This window comes from Tachyglossus aculeatus, chromosome 6 (genome assembly GCF_015852505.1).
Source record: "Tachyglossus aculeatus isolate mTacAcu1 chromosome 6, mTacAcu1.pri, whole genome shotgun sequence".
NCBI lineage: Eukaryota > Metazoa > Chordata > Mammalia > Monotremata > Tachyglossidae > Tachyglossus > Tachyglossus aculeatus.
Window position 1 is genome coordinate 46283118 of NC_052071.1, and position 20922 is coordinate 46304039.

At 44.1% G+C, this 20922-nt stretch overlaps 1 protein-coding gene across 1 annotated transcript; it reads left to right on the forward strand.

Moving 5' to 3' along the window:
- Positions 1-246: 246 nt before the first annotated feature.
- LOC119929975 (interferon gamma receptor 1-like) lies at positions 247-18918 on the forward strand. Its single transcript, XM_038748372.1, has 7 exons — positions 247-414; positions 5213-5336; positions 5842-6017; positions 7289-7467; positions 9598-9745; positions 14633-14763; positions 18050-18918. The coding sequence occupies exons 1-7, from the start codon at positions 312-314 to the stop codon at positions 18827-18829; spliced, it is 1641 nt and encodes a 546-aa protein (XP_038604300.1). The 5' UTR covers positions 247-311; the 3' UTR covers positions 18830-18918.
- The last annotated feature ends 2004 nt before the right edge of the window (positions 18919-20922 follow it).

Here is a 20922-nt window from a genome sequence, read left to right on the forward strand (position 1 = left end):
GTGACTCACAAACCAGGCCTGGGAGTCTGCCTGCCAGATCAGTAGGCTGAATCATTTGAGGCTGCGTCTTCACTCCATTATTACATTCGTAGTTTGCCGCCGGCTCTTCCGCCTGGAGCAGTTCAAAGAGAAGAAAAAGCAACTGCATGTACTTACCCAACAAAGCGAGAGCACTGTTCCTTTCCCCACCGGTGTTTCTCCGTTTCGGCTTTCACTGATTTCGTTTTCTCTGTTTCCAGAGACATTCGCGTCTCGGCCCAGTGAGCAGGAGAGGGTCTTCTGCATGCCTACCCGGGAGGTCCAAGACCCTCATGCGGGACCAGGGTCAGACAGAGGTGGTCCTTGGGCGAGGGGCCGTGATGGGACGAGCCCTGAGCATGCTGCTGTTCATTGTGATTCAGCCCTTACTTAAAGGTATGTTTGGTGCCTTTCCACTCTCCTCACAGGGTGACACTCTCCAGAACAGAACAGACAAGCCCACTTGTCAGCTGTGTGACCTTGGACAAGTCACTTCTCTGAGCCTCAGTTCCCTTATCTGTAAAATGGGGATTAAGACTGTGAGCCCCACGTGGGGCAACTTGATCACCTTGTAACCTCCCCAGTGCTTAGAACAGTGCTTTGCACATAGTAAGTGCTTAACAAATGCCATTATTATTTTTATTGTCACTTCACTTCTCTGATCACCTTGTAACCTCCCCAGTGCTTAGAACAATGCTTTGCACATAGTAAGTGCTTAACAAATGCCATTATTATTATTATTGTCACTTCACTTCTCTGATCACCTTGTAACCTCCCCAGCGCTTAGAACAATGCTTTGCGCATAGTAAGTGCTTAATAAATGCCATTATTATTATTGTTATTATAATGGGTCAGATCTGTTCCTTCTTCCTAACATTTCCTTCTCCCCAGATGCACGTGGGCACTGTTCTAAAAGTTTCAACTTTTTAAAAAAATGGTATTTCTTAAGTGCTCACTATGTGTCAAACACAGTTCTAAGCGCTGGCTCAGTGGAAAGAGCACAGGCTTTGGAGTCAGAGGTTGTGGGTTCGAATCCCAACTCCACCACATGTCTGCTGTGCGATCTTGGGCAAGTCACTTAGCTTCTCTAAGCCTCAGTTCCCTCATCTGTAAAATGGGGATTAAGACTGTGAGCCCCACATGGGACAACTTGATCACCTTGTATCCCCACCCAGCGCTTAGAACAGTGCTCTGGACATAGTAAGCACTTAACAAATGCCATCATTATTATTATTACTACAAGTGAATTGTTAGCCCCTGTCCCACTTGGGGCTGACAGTCTAAGTAGAAGGAAGAACAGGAGAACTGAGGCACAAAGAAGTTAAGTGACTTGCACAAGGTCACACAGCAAGCATTCCTCTGACTTCCAGGACCATGCTCTTTCCAGTAGGCCTTGCTGCTTCTCACTAGGTTATGGTGCGTCTCACTAGGCCATGCTGTTTCAGTTGTACATATCTGTAAAAACTGAGAAGCAGTGTGGCTCAGTGGAAAGAACCAGGGCTTGGGAGTCAGAAGTCATGGGTTCTAATCCCGGCTCTGTCACTTGTCAGCTGTGTGACTTTGGGCAAGTCACTTACTTCTCTGTGCCTCAGTTACCTCATCTGTAAAATGGGGATCAAGGCTGTGAGCCCCACGTGGGACAACCTGATTACCTTGTATCCCCCTCCCCGCCAGTGCTTAGACCAGTGCTTGGCACCTAGTAAGCGCTTAACAAATGCCATTATTATTATTATTATTATTTGTTTATCAATGTCTCTCTCCCTCTCCAGACTATAAGATCTTTGTGGGCAGGGAATATGCCCAACACTGTTGTATCATACTCTCCTAAGTGTTTAGAGAAGCAGCGTGGCTCAGTGGAAAGATCCCGGGCTTTGGAGTCAGAGGTCATGGGTTCAAATCCCAGCCCCGCCACTTGTCAGCTGTGTGACTTTGGGCAAGTCACTTCACTTCTCTGGGCCTCAGTTACCTCATCTGTAAAATGGGGATTAAAACTGTGAGCCCCACATGGGACAACCTGATCACCTTGTAACCTCCCCAGCGCTTAGAACAGTGCTTTGCACATAGTAAGCGCTTAATAAATGCCATTATTATTATAAGTAGTAAAGTGCTCCCCCCAGGGTTGTAACTCTGCAGCACTTTTTTGTTTTATTTTTTTAAAATGGTATTTGTTAAGTGCTTACTGTAGGCCAGGCACTGTACGAGGCACTGGAGTAGATACCAGCCAATCAGATTTGACACAGTGTATGTCCCACATGGGGCTCGCAGTCTTAATTCCCATTTTACATATGAGGTAACTGAGGCACAGAGAAGTGAGGGGGCTTGCCCAAGGTCACACAGCAGACAAGTGGAGGAGCCGGGATCAGAACCCAGGTCCTTCTGACTGCCAGGCCTGTGCTCTATCCACTGAGCCACACTGCTTTTCTGCTAGGCTCGGCCACTTCACTGATTCATTCATTCATTCATTCAATCGTATTTATTGAGCACTTACTGTGTGCAGAGCACTGTACTAAGAGCTTGGGAAGTACAAGTTGGCAACATATAGAGATGGTCCCTACCCAACAGTGGGCTCACAGTCTAGAAGGGTGAGACAGAGAACAAAACAAAACATATTAACAAAATAAAATAAGTAGAATAAATATGTACAAGTAAAATAAATAAATAAATAGGGTAACGAATACGTACAAACATATATACATATATACAGGTGCTGTGGGGAAGGGAAGGAGGTAAGGCGGGGGGGATGGAGAGGGGGAGGTGGGGGAGAGGAAGGAGGGGGCTCAGTCTGGGAAGGCCTCCTGGAGGAGGTGAGCTCTCTGTAGGGCCTTGAAGGGAGGAAGAGAGCTAGCTTGGCAGATGTGGGGAGAGAGGGCATTCCAGGCCAGGGGGAGGACGTGGGCCGGGGGTCGACGGCAGGACAGGCGAGAACGAGGCACGGTGAGGAAATTAGTGGCAGAGGAACGGAGGGTCCTCTTGTCTGCTCTGTGACCTTGAACAAGCCCCTTAACTTCTCTGTGCCTCAGTTTCCTCACCTGTAAAAGGGGGATTAAGATGTGAGCCCCACATGGGGCAACCTGATTACCTTGTATCTCCCCCAGTACTTAGAATAGTGCTTGGCACATAGTAAGCACTTAACAAATACCATCATTATTACTAGGCCACACTGCTTCTCTTTGGTAGCGTATAGCCCCTTTTCTCCCCTCTATCTGTCACCTCCTTGGCCGAAGGTGCTACAAGAAAGCTCAAGGAAGACGCATTGCCTTCCATACTGTAGAGGGCTCAGAACTCATCCCATCAGGAGCTTGAAGGATGGGCTGAACTTGTTTGCCCTTGGAATCACCTTTCAAGGATGAAAAAGATCCACTATTCTGGACTCTATCCTATAGATGAGTGACATACTCATAGAGCAATTTGATGATTTCTGCGAAGCCATTCAGCAGGTCAGAGGTGGAAACAGATTCCATTTCTGGCCTCACTGGTACACTTTCTGCTTTGAAAAGATTGCGATGGAGTGTCCTGGTGTAGTGAATAGAGCATAGTCCTGGGAGTCAGAAGATCACGGGTTCTAATTCTGGCTTCACCACTTGTCTGCTATGTGATCTTGGGCAAGTCCCTTAAGTTCTCTGTGCCTCAGTTACCACATCTGTAAAATGGGGATTAAGAATGTGAGCCCCATGTGGGACAGGGACTGTGTCCAAACCGATTACCTTGTATCAACCTCAGTCCTTAGAACAATACTATTATTATTAGTAGTAGTAGTAATAATAATAATAAGAATAATAGAAAATGTTGTGCCTTTGCACTTGAACTCCATTCCATCCCAAGGACCAGTTCCCCTCTATCATATTGCTTAGATGATATGCGCTTAGAACAGTGCTCAGTGCTTAGAACAGTGCTCTGCACATAGTAAGCGCTTAACAAATACCAATATTATTATTATTATATTGCTATGAGGGGTCAAAGTTTGGAATCATTCACTGGAATTTATAGAGCACTTTACTGGGTGTAGAGCACTGTATCAAGTGCTTGGAAGGGTACAGTACAACAGAGTTGGTGGACATGTTACCTGCCCACAGGGAGCTTTAAGTCTAGAGGGAGCTTACCACCACCTTATAAAATATTTTAGCCTTGAAAAGAAGTATTTAAATATGTATCCTTCCTCCCCAGAAAAATATGTGACCTTCCTCCCAGGAGACACATTGGTAGGAGAGTTAATGGAGCATGCATTCTCTGCTAAATAATAATAATAATAATAATAATAATAATAATAGTATTTGTTAAGCACTTATTTTGTGCCAGGTACTATACTAAGCACTGGTGTAGATACAAGGTAACTAGGTTGAATAAAGTTCCTGTCCCACATGGGGCTCACAATCTTAATCCCCATTTTACAGATGAAGTAACTGTATCTCAGAGATACATAGAGAAATTAAGTGACTTGGGAGTGTTACCCAAGAGGAGTGAGTGTGCGACAGTGTACCAGGATACTGTCCTGATTGAGCATTTTTCATACGATGATTTCCCCATGCCTATATTTTCTGGACTCTTAGGACTCTCTTAGTTCTTCCTACAATGGCAAATGAAGTGAAGCTTTGACTATTTTCCGAGGGAATTCGATTCATTCATTTATTCATTCATTCAATCGTATTTATTGAGCACTTACTGTGTGCAGAGCACTCTACTAAGCGCTTGGGAAGTACAAGTTGGCAACATATAGAGACGGTCCCTACCCAACGGCGGGCTCGCAGTCTAGAAGGGGGAGACAGACAACAAAACAAATCATATTAACAAAAGAAAATAAATAGAATAGTAAATATGTACAAGTAAAATAAATAGAATCATAAATTCATGAAGACAGCCAATCATGACCATTTAGAGGGAAAAAAAATCTCCAGTATTTTCCTCAATAGGATTTTTTCTCTCCCATTCTCTAGATAATTACCCAGTTTTTCACTCTGCTTGCAGAGATCTACCCTCTGACTTGTGGCCGCCTCAACACTGAACACAACCCTATATAGCCGCTAGATTGTAAGCTCCTTGAAGTCAAGGATCATGCCTAATCACTCTACTGTGCTCTCCTTTGTATATTACAGTGCTCTCCTCAGTGAAATCATTCACTAAATCATATTAATTGATATCTAAAACGACAGCCCTAATTCTTTGATTTTTTTTTCCATGTTGTTTGCCCTAACTCAAGGAAAGCTACCCCCTCCAAGGAATGTCTCACTAATTTCTGAAAACTTCAACTACTTTTTGCTGTGGGAATCAGACCTATCTGCTGGAAATGACGTACATTATGAAGCTGACATTATTTCATACGGGTAAGTTATGGTAATGGATGACCGCGGCAAGGAAGGAGGATGGATTGCATGACATGTAAAACACAGAGTAATCCCTGCAAAGGAAATATTGATTTGAACACTGAGTGAATCATTTAGGTTGGAAGTTCAATTTTTCCTCCCTACCTCACTCCTATCAGAGCTTCCTTAGCCAACCTCATCATCATCAATGGAATTTATTGAGCACTTACAGTGTGCAGAGCACTCTACCAAGTGCCGGCACTTTTCTAAGCACTCTAACCACCAAGTTATTTTCAGACACACCAAGCTCTGAGAAGGAGAATGCTCCAAAATAACTATTTTCACTTCATCTCTCCCCAAACTTTTAGGTCATAACTTCTACCCCCACCCATTTGATCTCAGTTAGAGTTATTCATTGAGCTGCCTGGAAGCCAGTCAGGTTCTCTGTATGACTGAATTTTGGGAAACACAGATGCCACTGGGTGATACTTCTTTCCTTACTAGAACTACTTGCAATGTTTTATAGGCGACGAAACATGACTAAAATGGAAGGTTCCAAGGAAATTGTTTCCGGATCCTCATGGAAGTGTCAACTGCATCTTCCAGACATTCATGGATTGTATTGGGTCAGGGTGCGAATGGTCTGTGGAACCAGGGTATCCAATTGGACTCTCTCCAATGAGTTACAGCCCTACAGAGACAGTAAGGTCCTTTGGGTATGAACATTGATTATTATTCATTTTTTAATAAATAAAATTTCAACCTTTCTTCTTGGAAGAGGGGCGAGGGAATTCTATCCATCTTGTAATAATCTTCCAACAGAATAAGTGTTATTGGTCCATTAGGTCTTGCTATGGTTGAGTATCACTCTCGTTAGCCCCTTGGACTAATACCTTTAGAGGGGGCTGGGGCAGTTTGAGTGTATGTCTGATAATAAAATAATAAATGTGGTATTTGTTTAATAATAACCATGGTGATATTTGTTAAGTGCTTACAATGTTCTAAGCACTGGGGAAGATACAGGATGATCAGGTTAGACTCAGTCCCTGGCCCACACAGGACTCACAGTCAAAGTAAGAAGGAGAACAGGTATTGAATCCCCATTTTACAGATGAGGTAACTGAGGCCCATGAGAAGCAGCGCAGCCTAGTAGATAGAGCAAGGGCCTGGGTTCTCAACCTGGCTCCGCCACTTGTCTGCTGTGTGACCTTGGGTAAGTCACTTCACTTCTCTGACCCTAAGCAGCTACCTCATCTTAAAATGGGGATTAAGACTGTGAGCCCCATGAGGGACAAGGACTGTGTCCAACCCAATTTGCTTGCATCTACCCCAGTGCTTAGTACAGTGCTTGGCATATAGTAAGTGCTTAACAAGTGTCACAATTACTATTATTATTATTATTTTTCAGTGACAAAGTCACACAGCAGGCATTTGGTGAATACAGGATTAGAACCCAGGTCCTCTGACCCACAGACCCGTACTATTTCCACTAGGCCAGGTTGCTTCTCAGTTTTATATGTTCTAAGCCCTGTGGTAGATACAGTACATGCAGATCAGATGTAGTCTCTGTCCCATATGGGGCTCACAGTCTAAAGAGGGAGGGAGAAAAGTTATTTAATCCCCATTTTACAGGTGAGAAAATGAGATTTAGAGGAGTCAAGTGACTTTTCCAAAGTCACATAGCAGACAAGTGGTGGAGCTGGGACTAGAACCCTCCTCTTCTGACTCCCAGGCGTGTGCTCTTTCTGCTACACGATGTGAAGAGTGTGAAAAATTCAGATTAGGTGAGCAGGTAGGAACATCTGAAAGCTCAAGTTGGGTTCCATGGAATTCTCATTCTTCATGGAGTGAGGTAGCACTTGGCTATTTGGGAAACTAGCGCTGAGAGGGTAGATTCACCAGAAAACTCTGAAACCAAAGAGGCCGGTTTGAAGAAACAAGAAAGAAGACCAGTGTTCTCTTTCCACCTCCAGCAATCTTGGGCCCTCCTCTCCTGTCTCTCAAACTCAATAATCTGCAACTTCAGGTGACCGTCTCCTTGCCACTCACTTCCTACCGAAGGAAAGATGGCTCTTTCAAGTCAGTTGAGGATGTGAAAGTGAATGTGGAGTACAAAGTGGTGCTCTGTGAGGTGGACACCTTGATCTGCACGGTAAGTGGCCCATCGACCCAGGGAGGGGCAGAAGGGTGAGAATAAGGAAAGTAGATTGGGGCTGTAAACGTTGTTTAAGGGAATGTAGATGGGAGCCCAAGGGCGGGAGGTGTTGAAAGAAGAGACCTGAGCATATTTTTTTTGAACAGCATCAGCAGAGCTCCTACCTCACCTTCTAAAGCATCTCTACAGCTACAAAGTTACCCACTCTGAACTCTGAACTCCTGGCCAACTTCTCCCACTACAAATTCACACATTCACACTTTAATTCAGCTCTGTTTTCTGCCTGGCAATTCTATTATTCTTCCCTCATTGACTTACATGCCCACAGCACCCTCGGCTCTTCCAAACCTTGACTCCCTCCTTGAGCCCCTCAATCCTCCTCCCCCCCACCCCACCTCCCTCCCTAACCCATGATGACCTCGCCAATTACTCTTTCAGTAAAGTTGAAGTCATTAGACATGAACTTCCCCAAATCTCTTTACACTCCCACAGCCCTCTACTGCTCCTTCCCAGGTGTTTCCCAAGAGACGATCGTTAAATTTACCCCCTCTGCACCTTTGACCCTCTCCCCTCCTAAATTTACTTGCCTGTACTCTTCCCCCAACCCTCACCACTATGTTCAACCTCTCATCTTCCTCTCCACCTTCAAACATGTGCTAGTCTCCCACACTTTTTAAAAAAAGCTCTCTCTTTATCCCTCAGTCCCCTTCAGTTACTGCTCCATCTCCCTGTTCCCCACTCCTATCCACATTCCCAGAACAGGATATATCCACATGTTATGTACTTGGATCTGTACCCTTTGGGCATTTGGTAACCTCCCACTCTCAGCTCCACAGCACTTAGGTACATATCTGTACATTATTTGTTTAGAATAATCTATTTCTCCCCCTCTAGATTGTAAACAGGTAAAAGTCTCCCAACTCTGTTGTATTATATGCCCTCAAGTGCACAGTACCATGCTCTATACACAGAAAGCGCTCAATAAATAATGACTTATTGACCCTCTGCTTTAAAGTTGTCCACAGCTTCTTCAACTTCTTCAGTCTGGCTTTTGACCCCTTCACTCCACTCGACTGCTTTCGCCAAGGTTACCAATGATCTTAGAGGGAAGTACAAAGGCTCTACTACATCCTGATCCTTCTGGATTTCCACTGCTTTTGACACCTTGAACCACTCCAAACACTACCAGGACTCAGATTTACCACACAGTACCATTCTGGCTCTGCTCCTACCTCTCTGACTCTTCAGTTTTATTCACTGACTCCTCTATCTCTCATCCGTCTTAGATGGGCATCCCCCAAAGCCTCTGTTTTGGGTCCTCTCCTCTTCTCTTATTACACTCCCTCTCTGACGGAATTCATCTTCTCATGTGGCTTTAGCTACCCATTCTAGGTGAATGGTTCCCAAATTCCTGTCTTTTGCATCAACTATGCACTTGGATACTCACTCCACCCTCATCCTGACATCTATGTGCTTCCCTCATCTGTACTTAGTTTTAATGTCTTTCTCTCCCACTGGATTGTAAGCCCCTTAAAGGTAAGGGACTTGGTCTACCAACACTATTATTTTTTCTGCACATAGAAAACACTCAATAATTGATTGGCCTTTTTCTCTAGCCACCCCCAACCTCTCACCTGATCTGCAATCCTGAATCTCCTCTTGCCCCCAGAGCATCTCAAATTGGATATCCTGCCAGTACTTCAAACTCAATATGTCTCAAAGTAAACTCTTCAACTTTCCCATTCCCCATCCCCACCTTGGACTTTCTCATCTCAGTCAACAGCCCCCATCCCGAAAGCCTACAACCTGGATGCCATCCTTGACAATTCACTATCTTTTTGACAGCAGTCCCATACGCAACAAATAGTTATATGGAGACAAATCCACATATCAACTGATTTGTGCCCAGTCCAGTCAATCAATCAAGGGGATTTATTGAGTGCTTACTACATGCAAAGTGCTGAACTTAGAAGTCCACTGCTTGACTTTCCATTGGTGAACAATAAGCTGCATGATAAGAAATCTATCCCATAGATTTTCTAGGGGTGATGAAGATAAAACAACAGAGCAGCAATGGGGTCACTTCCTAACCTAATGCCCAGATTAATATCTCCCTCTGTTTTTCAGACCAAGACCTGCAAACACAATGCGAAAATCACTTGCTTCGAGTTTAACTTCCTGAGACCCAACTGTCTGTACTGTATTAGCAGCAGAGTGGAAGGCCACCAAAGCAAAGAGGCTAAACTCTGCATCAGGACTCAATTCAAGCCAATAGGTATGATGTTTTCATGGCACCAACCGGGCTGTTTCCTAGTCAGAAGGACCTGAGTTCTAATCCTGGCTCCACCACTTAGCTGCTGAGTGACCTTAGGCAAGTCCCTTCACTTCTCAGTGCCTCAGTTCACTCATCTGTAAAATGAGGATCAAGACTGTGAGCTCCATATGGGACATGGACTGTGTCTAACCTGATTATGTTGTATCTACCCCAGCTCTTAGACTACTCATAGTAAGTGCTTAACAAATACCATTTTTTAAAAAGTTGTCAGAATTCCAGTCCCTTTAGGATCTAAAAGTGGGAGCGCCCAGGGGAAATAGGCAGGGGAGGAAGGAAGGGGGAGAAAGAAGAAGAGAATACAAAGGGAGGGAGGAAAGAGAGGAAGGGATATTGACCTTTGACACTTCATTTTCTACCATCCCCAGGACACCCAAGCAGCAGTGGCTGTGGTCATCTGGCCCAGACCAGCTGTTGCTGCTTCCCTCAAACAATGGTAGAGGCCAGAGAGAGTTCTGGCTTGAGTTGAGCTCAGCCTGTGGGTTACAGGGCTCTGGACTAACTGCGGCATTGCTTTGGTAGCCAACAAGCCAGATCGGCTTGTGAGAAGTCATGGGTTCAAACCCCAGCTCCACTACTTGTCAGCTGTGTGACTTTGGGCAAGTCACTTACCTTCTCTGTGCCTCAGTTACCTCATCTGTAAAATGGGGATTAAGACTGTGAGCCCCCCATGGGACAACATGATTACCATGCAACCTCCCCAGCGCTTAGAACAGTGCTTTGTACATAGTAAATGCCATTATTATTATTATTATTATTGTTATCGATTGGGGCAGCCCAAGCCCTCCAATTTGTGAAGCCGCTACAGCTGCTCTTGAGCTCTGCTTCTCATTGCACCAGACCTCCAGGACACGTTTCCCCCTCCTCCTTCACCTCCCCTCTCCCACTTTTCTTTCCTTCCCGCATCTCCCCATTTTCCCCTCTTCCCTCTCCCCTCTTTCAAGATTGAGGCTGATGTGTTAGCTGTGGCAAATGCAGCTTTTTTTTTCTTCTTTTCAACTCATAGTGTCTTGGTAAGGTCTGATTTTTTTCCAGACATACATCTGTCCCCAGAACACATGAAATAGACAAGGAGAATGACTTCAAATTTGGGGACTGTCTAGACTGAAAGTTTGTTGTGGGCGGGGAATTTGTCCATTTATTTTTATATTTTACTTGTTATATTGGGAGACCAAGGGCTTACTATAGTGTCCTGCACCCAGTAAACACTCTATAAATACGATTGACTGACTGACTGACCCAATTCAGCAACAGTGAGATTCAATAGGGGCAGGAATCCCAAGAAAGTTTGAGGAGGTTGTTATCCTGTGGAAGAACTCTTCAAATAAGAAATCCTAAATCAAGTTTTGTACCTGTCTGGGGCAAGCCGCTCCGGCTTTATTTATAGAATAAATGAATTATTTATTAATGGTTTAAACTCCTAGACTGCATTTTTTTTCCAACAGCCCAAGGCTCCAGAAAGGCTTTCAACTTTATAATTTGTGCAGCAAGCAGTTTCAAATGTCCTCAGCTAATTGTTATAGTAGGAGTGACCACATTTATTTAATGCTTACTTGGTACAATGCATGTTTTAAGTGCTGAGGGATATTACAAATGAGACATAAATCAAGGTCCCTGTCCTTAAGGAGCTGTTAGTTTACCAGGGGACATTAAACATGCAGCATGAAACAGTTACATAAACTTTGAATATTGCATTAGTACTAGGGAGATGGTGGTTAATAATCGGTGTTATTTACTGAGGGCATGCTGTGTGAACTGCACAAGCGCACAGTCTAGTAGGGGAGATAGACACTAAACTCATTCGCAGAGAGGAGGAGGAAGGAAAAGGAAATATGTTCATGTTTTAGGATTTAGGTAATGGGATCAAGGCAGCATGGCTTCCTGAAGTGGGTGGGTTTTAAGCAGTTTGGAAAATTAGGGAAGGAACGGGCAACATGGATGGGAACTGCGAGAAGAAGATTTGGGCTTCAAAAGGAGAAGTTCTGTGGAGAACCTGGCAATCTAACACTCCGTCAGGTAGGGTAAGGAAGGAGCCAGTCCAGAATTGCACAACCTTCTTCTTTTTCTCCTCCTCCTCCTCCTCCTTCTTCTCCTTCTTCTTCTTCTTTTGTGCTTACTATGGGTCAAGCACTGCTCTAAGCGCTAGGGTAGATACAGGTCAATCAGGACAGACAGAGTTCCTGTCCCCCAGGAAGCTCACAGTCTAAGTAGGAGGAAGAACAGGTTAATTGAATCCCCATTTTACAGATGAGGAAACTGAGTCACCTTGTCTGGAAACTTGGATTTTAGTCTTAGCTCTACTGCTGATTTTTTGAGGCTTTAATAGCTACAACTGAATAAATACTACTATTACCAGAGGTGCCCATTTTTTTTATTTGAGAGGAAGGGGTGAAAAGGGGGGAGGAATTTTAGAGTGGGAGGGGATAGACTTCAGCTAATTGTTCAAAAAATACAATTTTGGGGTCCCTAAAGCCCATTTTGGGTCTTTTGAGCCCTGGTTGGAGTTGCACCACCCCCATTTCCCCCATGCAGCAGGTGGGCACTCATGATTCCTACCACTTATTTAACCTAGTCCTTGATTGGTTCTTTGGATCATCACCATCATCATCATCAATCGTATTTATTGAGCGCTATGTGCAGAGCACTGTACTAAGTGCTTGGGAAGTACAAATTGGCAACCTATAGAGACAGTCCCTACCCAACAGTGGGCTCACAGTCTAAAAGGGGGAGACAGGGAACAAAACCAAACATACTAACAAAATAAAATAAATAGGATAGATATGTACAAGTAAAATAAATAAATAAATAAATAGAGTAATAAATATGTACAAACATATCAATCAATGGGACTAACAGTCAGGCAGTCAGTCGTATTTATTGAAAGCTTCCTGTGTGCAGAGCACTGTACTAAGGGCTTGGAAGAGTACACTATGACAATAAACAGACACATTCCCTAACAGTGCCTCGCTACATACTAGAGATGCCCGTGAGAATGTGAGTTAATGTCTAAGGCCCCTTTAGTGCTCAGTAAGTACTGATTGATTGATATGAGGCCTTACTTTTATGGGTAGGCAAGCCATTGCCCAAATCATGTGGTCAGCCCAAGGATACCCTTTGAGGTTTGGGGACACAGATAGGAGGCATGAAATGTTTATCTCAAATATAATCTCTTGACACCATCTCACTGGCCCTTTTGTGGGCTGGGAATGCATCTACTAACTCTGATGTACTCTCCCAAGCACATTGCACAGTGCCCTTCATATAGTAAACACTTAATAAATAGGGAAGCAGTGTGGCCTAGTGGACAGAGCACAGGCCCGGGAGTCAGAGGACATGGGTTCAATTCTGGCTCTGCCACTTGTCTGCTGTGTGTCCTTGAGCAAATCACATAACTTCTCTTTGTCATCTGTAAAATGGAGCTCAACACTGTGAGCTCTATATTGAACAGGGACCGTGTCCAACCTGATTAGTTTTTATCTACCCCAGTGCTTAGTAATTAATTAATTAATAAGGGTATTTGTTAAGAGCTTGTTGTGTGCCAGGCGCTGTACTAAGTACTTGGGTGGATACAAGCAAATCGGGTTGCACACAGTCCCTGGCCTATGTGGGGCTCACAGTCTTAATCCTCATTTTACAGATGAGGAAACTGAAGCACAGAGAAGTGAAGTGACTTGCCCAAGGTCACACAGCAGACAAGTGGCGGAGCTGGAATTAGAACCCATGACTTTCTGACTCTCAGGCCTGTGCTCTATCTACTAGAGCACTATCCACTAGAGTAAGGCTCTATGCCTTAGTAAAGTGCCTGGAATATGGTAAGTGCTTAACAAATGACATTATAAAACTACCACTGATTGACATATCAAGGGGAGCTAGCTTAGGTTACTTAGGTTCTCAGAACAAGAGAGTACTTGTTTTTAAGTACATATATATATATGTATATATGTCCTGTATATATGTATATATGTTTGTACATATTTATTACTCTATTTATTTTACTTGTACATATCTATTCTATTTATTTTATTTTGTTAGTATGTTTGGTTTTGTTCTCTGTCTCCCCCTTTTAGAGTGTGAGCCCACTGTTGGGTAGGGACTGTCTCTATATGTTGCCAACTTGTACTTCCCAAGCGCTTAGTACAGTGCTCTGCACACAGTAAGCGCTCAATAAATACGATTGATTGATTGATTGATTAAGGGCTTGCAGCTGAAAGAAACCAAACTCACGGAAATGCTTTGGTTCAAAGAGAACTGTCATTGTCCCTTCAACTTATCCAGCCAGTGATTGGATGGGGAAAGGTGCGGTGCTACTACACTGAGTCTGCTGATGGATTTTCAAATATCTCTTTTTCGGGGGTTGGTGGGGGGGCTTTATTTTATTCATTCATTCATTCATTCATTCACTCACTAGTATTTATTGAGCGCTTACTGTGTGCAGAGCACTGTACTAAGCCCTTGGGAAGTACAAGTTGGCAACATATAGAGATAGTCCCTACCCAACAGCGGGCTCACAGTCTAGAAGGGGGAGACAGACAACAAAACATATTAACAAAATAAAATAAATAGAATAGTAATTATGTACAAGTAAAATAAATAGAGTAATAAATCTGTACAAACATATATACAGGTGCTGTGGGGAGGGGAAGGAGGTAGGGTGGGGGGGATGGGGAGTTGGGGGTGATGGGGAGTGGGTCTCTGCTCCTACAGTCCCACTTTCTAGTCACAAAAATAATAACAGACTTGGACTTCCCAAGCGCTGAGTCCAGTGCTCTGCACATAGTAAACACTCAATAAAAATGATTGAATGAATGAATGAATTTTAACACTTTGCAGGCTTGGAATGGCTTGTCATAATTGTACTGACGATCCTGGTAGTGGTGGTGCTGTTGGGGTGGATCATCTTCTTCTTCCTCAAGCGCTATGTGCATCCATGCCGAGCCGAAGCCGAGATTCCCAGAATATTGGTGAGTGCAGCTGAATCCCTGGCCCTTTCAGTGGCAAATGGCAACTCACTTAATAATAATAATAATAATGATAATAATAATAATAATAATAATGATAATAATAACAACAATAATGGCATTTGTTAAGCGCTTGCTATGTGCAGTGCACTGTTGTAAGCTCAGGGGAGGATACAAGGTGATCAGGTTGTCCCATGTGGGGCTCACAATCTTAACCCCCATTTTACAGATGAGGTAACTGGGGCACAGAGAAGTTAAGTGACTTGCCCAAAGTCACACAGCTGACAAGTGGTGGAGCAGGGACTAGAACCCGTGACCTCTGACTCCCAAGCCCGGGCTCTTTCCACTGAGCCATGCTGCTTCTTCACACTTCACTTCTGTGTGCCTCAGTTCCCTCATCAGAAGCAGCATGGCTCAGTGGAAAGAGCCTGGGCGTGGGAGTCAAAGGTCACGGGTTCTAATCCCTGCTCCACCACTTGTCAGCTGTGTGACTTTGGACAAGTCACAACTTCTCTGGGCCTTAGTTACCCATCTGTAAAATGGGGAGTAAGACTGTGAGCCCCACGTGGGACAACCTGATCACCTTGTATCTACCCCAGCTCTTAGAACAGTGCTTTGCACATAGTAAGTGCATAATAAATACCATCATTATTATTACCTGTAAAATGGGGATTGACAATGAGTTCCCAGTGCTTAGCACAGTGCCTGACACATAGTAAGCATTTAACAAATACCATTGAAAAAAGTGTTCCAGGTGCCCTGCCAAAAACACTTTGCTGACTATCCTTCAGTAACCAGCTCATCGCCTTGAACAAATGCACAATTTTCCCAGGCAAGACTCAAGTCTAGCTCCTTGAAAAGTGGAGGGATCCGCATATCCCCACACATGGGGGCTTTGATCAATATCCATCCTTCCAGATAACTAATGTATTGGGGAAGTCATTGAATCAGTCCACTTAATTTCCTAGGATTTTTTTTCTCTTTCAGATTTTAATGCTCTATGATTCAAAGGGTGGATTTACAGATGATCTGTAAAGGGTAAAAATGCTTTTTGGAAATTTATCAGGAGCTTTTCATACTAGTGAAAGACTCTCTGTTCTATTATCTCCTTAAGTCAATAAGTATAAGTGCTTAGTACAGTGATCTGCACACAGTAAGTACTCAATAAATACCACTGATGATGATAAATGCTTTCTGGACTCCTGGCAATGTTCAGTCAATTGGAATTCTGGGTGTCCACATGCAAAGGCAGCAGAATCTGACATTTTTAGTGCTGGACAGAGAATCAGGGTTTTTTGCCCTGCTGTGTAACTGGAGGCAGATAATATTAGCAACCTGAGGTCACGCTACCCATCTGTAAAACAGGAATCAATGTTCCTTCACTTTCCCCTATTTGTGGAACTACTGCCTAGTGGAAAGAGCACAGATCTGGGAGTTATAGGACTTGGTTTCTAGTCTTGGCTCCACCACTTGTCTGCTGTGTGACCTTGGGCCTCAGTTATTCTGCCTGTTACCTCATCTGTAAAATGGGGATTAAGACCGTGAGCACTATGTGGGACAGGGACTGTGTCCAAACCGATTATCTTGTATCTATCCCAGCACTTAGTTTGGTACATGGCACACAGTAAGCTCTCATCAAGTACCACAATTATTATTATAATAATAACAAGAATAACACTATGAAAGAATACTTTTGAGCTCCTTGTTAGAATTATGAGGTCTCTCATGGCAACATTAGGTAGGGTAGAAGACCTGAAAATTTGGGATTGGCTACTCTCAGCCCCAGCTCCTTTGACAAGGATAGAGGCACACAGAAATCTTTCTCTTACTCTTCCAATCCTCCCAACCAAATGAGGGGCAAGTGACAACAGGTTTTGAAATGGACAGGAATCCGCATTTATTCATTCATTCATTCAGTCGTATTTATTGAGCGCTTACTGTGTGCAGAGCACTGTACTAAGCGCTTGGGAAGTACAAGTCGGCAACATATAGAGACGGTCCCTATCCAACAATGGGCTCACAGTCTAGAAGGGGGAGACAGAAAAGACAAAACATGTAGACAGGTGTCAAAACTGTAAGGATAAATAGAATTATAGCTATATGCATGTCATTAACAAAATAAATAGAACAGTAAATATGTACAAGTAAAATGAATAGAGTAATAAATCTGTACAAATATATACAAGTGCTGTGGGGATGGGAAGGAGGTAGGGCGGGGGGGATGGGGAGGAGGAGAGGAAAAAGGGGACTCAGTCTGGGAAGGCCTCCTGAAGGAGGTGAGCTCTCAGTAGGGCTTTGAAGAGAGGAAGAGAATTAGTTTGGCAGATGTGTGGAGGGAGGCCATTCCAGGCCAGGGGAAGGACGTGGGCCGGGGGTCGACAGCAGGACAGGTGAGAATGAGGCACAGTGAGGAGGTGAGCAACCGAGGAGTGGAGGGTGTGGGCTGGGCTGGAGATGGAGAGAAGGGAGGTGAAGTAGGAGGGGGCGAGGGGATGGAGAGCCTTGAAGCTGAGAGTGAGGCATTTTTGCTTGATTCAAAATTGATTGCATTTAGATTGCATTTAGAGTACTTCAAGGAGATGGTTGGATGACTTAGCATTTTGCACTACCTGAACTTGAAGCAAACTTGGAAAAGACACAGAAGAAAATGACTAGGTGTGCAAGACAGGAATCCTGGCTTGCTTACTCACCCAGAACCTCAGCATTGTTCGATAATTCCCTCTCATCAGCATTTTATGTCTTCAGTTGATACCAGCCTTAAGATGTATCTTCATGTTCTTCTGAGATCTGCCCAATTCTCCTTCTCCTCCACCATTCCTTGCAATAAGTGCTGGAGAACCTAAGGATAAATAAGTTAACAGGAGCATCTGGTGACTAAGTTTCACAGAATTGTAGCAGCCCAGTCTTGTACATATTTATTACTCTATTTATTTATTTACTTATTTTACTTGTACATATCTATTCCATTAATTTTATTTCGTTAGTATGTTTGGTTTTGTTCTCTGTCTCCCCCTTTTAGACTGTGAGCCCACTGGTGGGTAGGGACTGTCTCTATATGTTGCCAACTTGTACTTCCCAAGCTCTCAGTACAGTGCTCTGCACACAGTAAGTGCTCAATAAATATGATTGATTAATTGATTGGCAGAGCAACTACCTTAGGCTATTTCATTGCTTTTGCTGCTACTGTTCAATCAATCAATCAGTCAACCAATGGTATTTATTGAGCACTTACTATGTGCAGAGCACTATACTAAGCAAGAGTTTACACAACTGTTGCTTTTGTTTCCAGGCAACTTTCAAAGAAGAACTAAATGCAGACCTGCCCTATGAGGAACCTGAAGTAGAAGCGAATTCAATTTTTCTGCTCTCTCCAATTGAGATCATCTCGGCCAGAGAAGGTACAACCAAGCGACCAAGTTCCCCAACCCAGGAGCTCTCAGGAATCTACAAGGCCGACGATGGGGCTGAAGACTATCAGAATAATGGGGTCGATCCAGGCTACTCGGAGGCCTCTTCCAGGAAGACGGATAGCTCAGAAGCTCTAGATTTTGAAGCTTCCCTGGAGGCACCAAACTCGGCAATCAGTGGCCATCTTAGGCATTTCCATTGTTTTTCCCCACAGCAGTGTCCAGTCAGGGAAGCGAACAGCCTCCACCCGTGGGCCAGACCCCTAGACGTGACGACGAAAGAGGCCTCCAGAGATGAAAGGGATCACTGGGCCGAACCAACCTGGCGTAATATCCCTCTGGCTTCTGTGAAATTGCAAGGAGGTCAGGAGGCTGGCGACTGCCTTGGGCCTCTGAGAAAACTGTGTGAGACTGAGGCTAATGGGTCCGTGTCAACCCAGGAAAGCTTAGAAGCTGTGGAACAGGACCCTAGCAAGTCACTACCCGCGGGCTGTGACCAGCCTGGCCTGCCAAATTTGCCAAGTAATCCCATAGCCAGATCAGCCCCAAATGGCTGCAAGGCTGAAATACTGGCTCCCTCCAGCTATCATCCTCACTATCTCCCCTTACTGAACAGGAAAGATTCAGGTTCAGGGGCTAAAGGGAGGCTATGCTTTGCCTAATATGATATATTCATCCCCCTGGCTCTGAAGTCCATCTCCCCCCACTATAAGCTCACTGTGGGCAGGGAATTTATCTGTTTATTGCTGTGTTGTACCCTCCCAAACACTCAGTACAGTGCTTTACACGCGGTAAGCACTCAATAAATATGATTGACTGATTGATTGAATGAATGAATGAATGCATGCATTCCGAGCTTGATTTTAGTTCTGTAAAACTTCACTCTCTTATTCTTCATAGCATTGAGTAATGATGAGGGAAAACACAATATTGCTTTTCCTGCTTTTTTTTTTTTTTTGCTTTTGAAGGCAATTATGGCCTAATTCAGAGAGAAATGCAAAACAATGAATCAAGCACAGTAACTCCGAGGACTAAGAGCCAGATCTGTTTCATAGATTTTTGTACAATGTCTAACATGACAATACAAGTCTGGAGATTACCAGATATCTGGGGTAATTGCCCTTCTCTCTCATAGGTACGAATAAAAACTGAGGGATCGCTGACTCTTCAGAAATTTTTCCAGTCGTCAGTTGAAACAGATAGTATAACTTTCCCCACATAACTTCATGGGGAGTCATTTCTGAACTTCGAAATCAGGTGTGGGCAACTTGTCACCTCCAACACATAAAAGCCACAAACCTCTGGGTGAGGTAGGCATGAGTGTGTTATTGTGTAGCTTTTCTCCAGGTCTCTTCTGGTGGTAAAGAATGTTCAATCTCTCCCAGGGTGGCAGCTAGGATGATAAAGGTACAAAGATGCCCTCAGTTTGAGTCAGCTATGGTTGTTTGTGGTCCTTTGTATCAAGGCCAGGGTGTCATTTGTGGTACTGCTTTCTTTCCTATTGACTGATAAACTCTTGCTGGGTAGAGTTCGCAATCCATGCTTTCATACTTTTCCAAGTACTTAGCATGGTGCATTCCTCTCAGAAAAGCAGTTTGGCCTAATGGAAAGAGCATGGGCTTTGGATTTAGGACAACTGGGTTTTAATGTGGGCTTTGCCAATTGTCTGCTGTGTGATTTGGGGCTCCTGTTCTCCCTCCCACTTAGACAGTGAGTCCCAAGTGGGACAGGAACTGTGTCCGGTCTGATTATCCCTAGTGCTAAGTACAATGCTTGGCACATGGTAAGCACATCATCATTATTATTATCATTATTATTATCATTAGCACACGCACTAAATATCATTAGAGCATTGGCCTGAGAGTCAGAAGGACCTGGGTTCTAATCCCAGCTTTGCCACTTGTCAGCTCTGGGACTTTGGGCAAGTCACTTTACTCCTCTCTGCTTCAGTTTCTTCATCTGTAAAATGGGAATTAAGACTGCGAGCCGTTCATGGGACACAGATGGTGTCCAACCTGATTAGCTCCTATCTATCCCAGTGCTTAGAACAGTGCATAGCACATAGCAAGTGCTTATCAAATACCACAACCATTATTGTTACTGTTATTATTATAGTGCCTTCAGACTTCTTGGATCATAGTGCCGGTTCTAGCACAATTTGCATGGCATTCTGCTACCCTTACAGATGATGATGATGATGATGGTATTTGTTAAGTGCTATGTGCCAAGCACTGTTCTAAGTGCTGGGGTAGATACAAGGTAATCAGGTTGTCCCATGTGGGGCTCACAGTCTTAATCCCCATTTTACAGATGAAGTAACTGAGGTGCAGAGATGTTAAGTGACTTGCCCAAAGTCACACCGCTGATAAGTGGCAGAGATGGGATTAGAACCCATGACCTCTGACTCCCAAGCCCGGGCTCTTTCCACTGAGCCATGCTGCTCCCACAGATACTACCATACCATCATACCTGGTGTTGGCAGGGGTTTTCTCCAAATACCTTTTGGATGACTACTGGCTTTAATCTCTCAATTCAGGTCCTCAGGATTAGAAAACCAAGGCTTTAGAAGTACTACCATGTGGCAGTGCCCCTTAGAAGGAGGTGCAGGTGTCTTTTGGCCTTCTGAGCTGCTGCTATGTTCCCTAGCTCCAAACATCCTGACAAGACCATGCCTGAGGTGATGGCCAGATGGAAATCCCCAGAGGGATATGGACTAAAAGAAAGGGCTTGAAAAATAAATGTATGCCAGGGTTGA

What these genes read in the sequence shown, in the direction of transcription:
- LOC119929975 (XM_038748372.1), top strand. Translation starts at nt 312, where the DNA reads ATGCGGGACCAGGGTCAGACAGAGGTGGTCCTTGGGCGAGGGGCCGTG. An exon ending in GATTCAGCCCTTACTTAAAG is followed by an intron (nt 415 to 5,212) that starts GTATGTTTGGTG and finishes CCCTAACTCAAG; the next exon opens with GAAAGCTACCCCCTCCAAGG. An exon ending in CCGAGATTCCCAGAATATTG is followed by an intron (nt 14,764 to 18,049) that starts GTGAGTGCAGCT and finishes TTTTGTTTCCAG; the next exon opens with GCAACTTTCAAAGAAGAACT.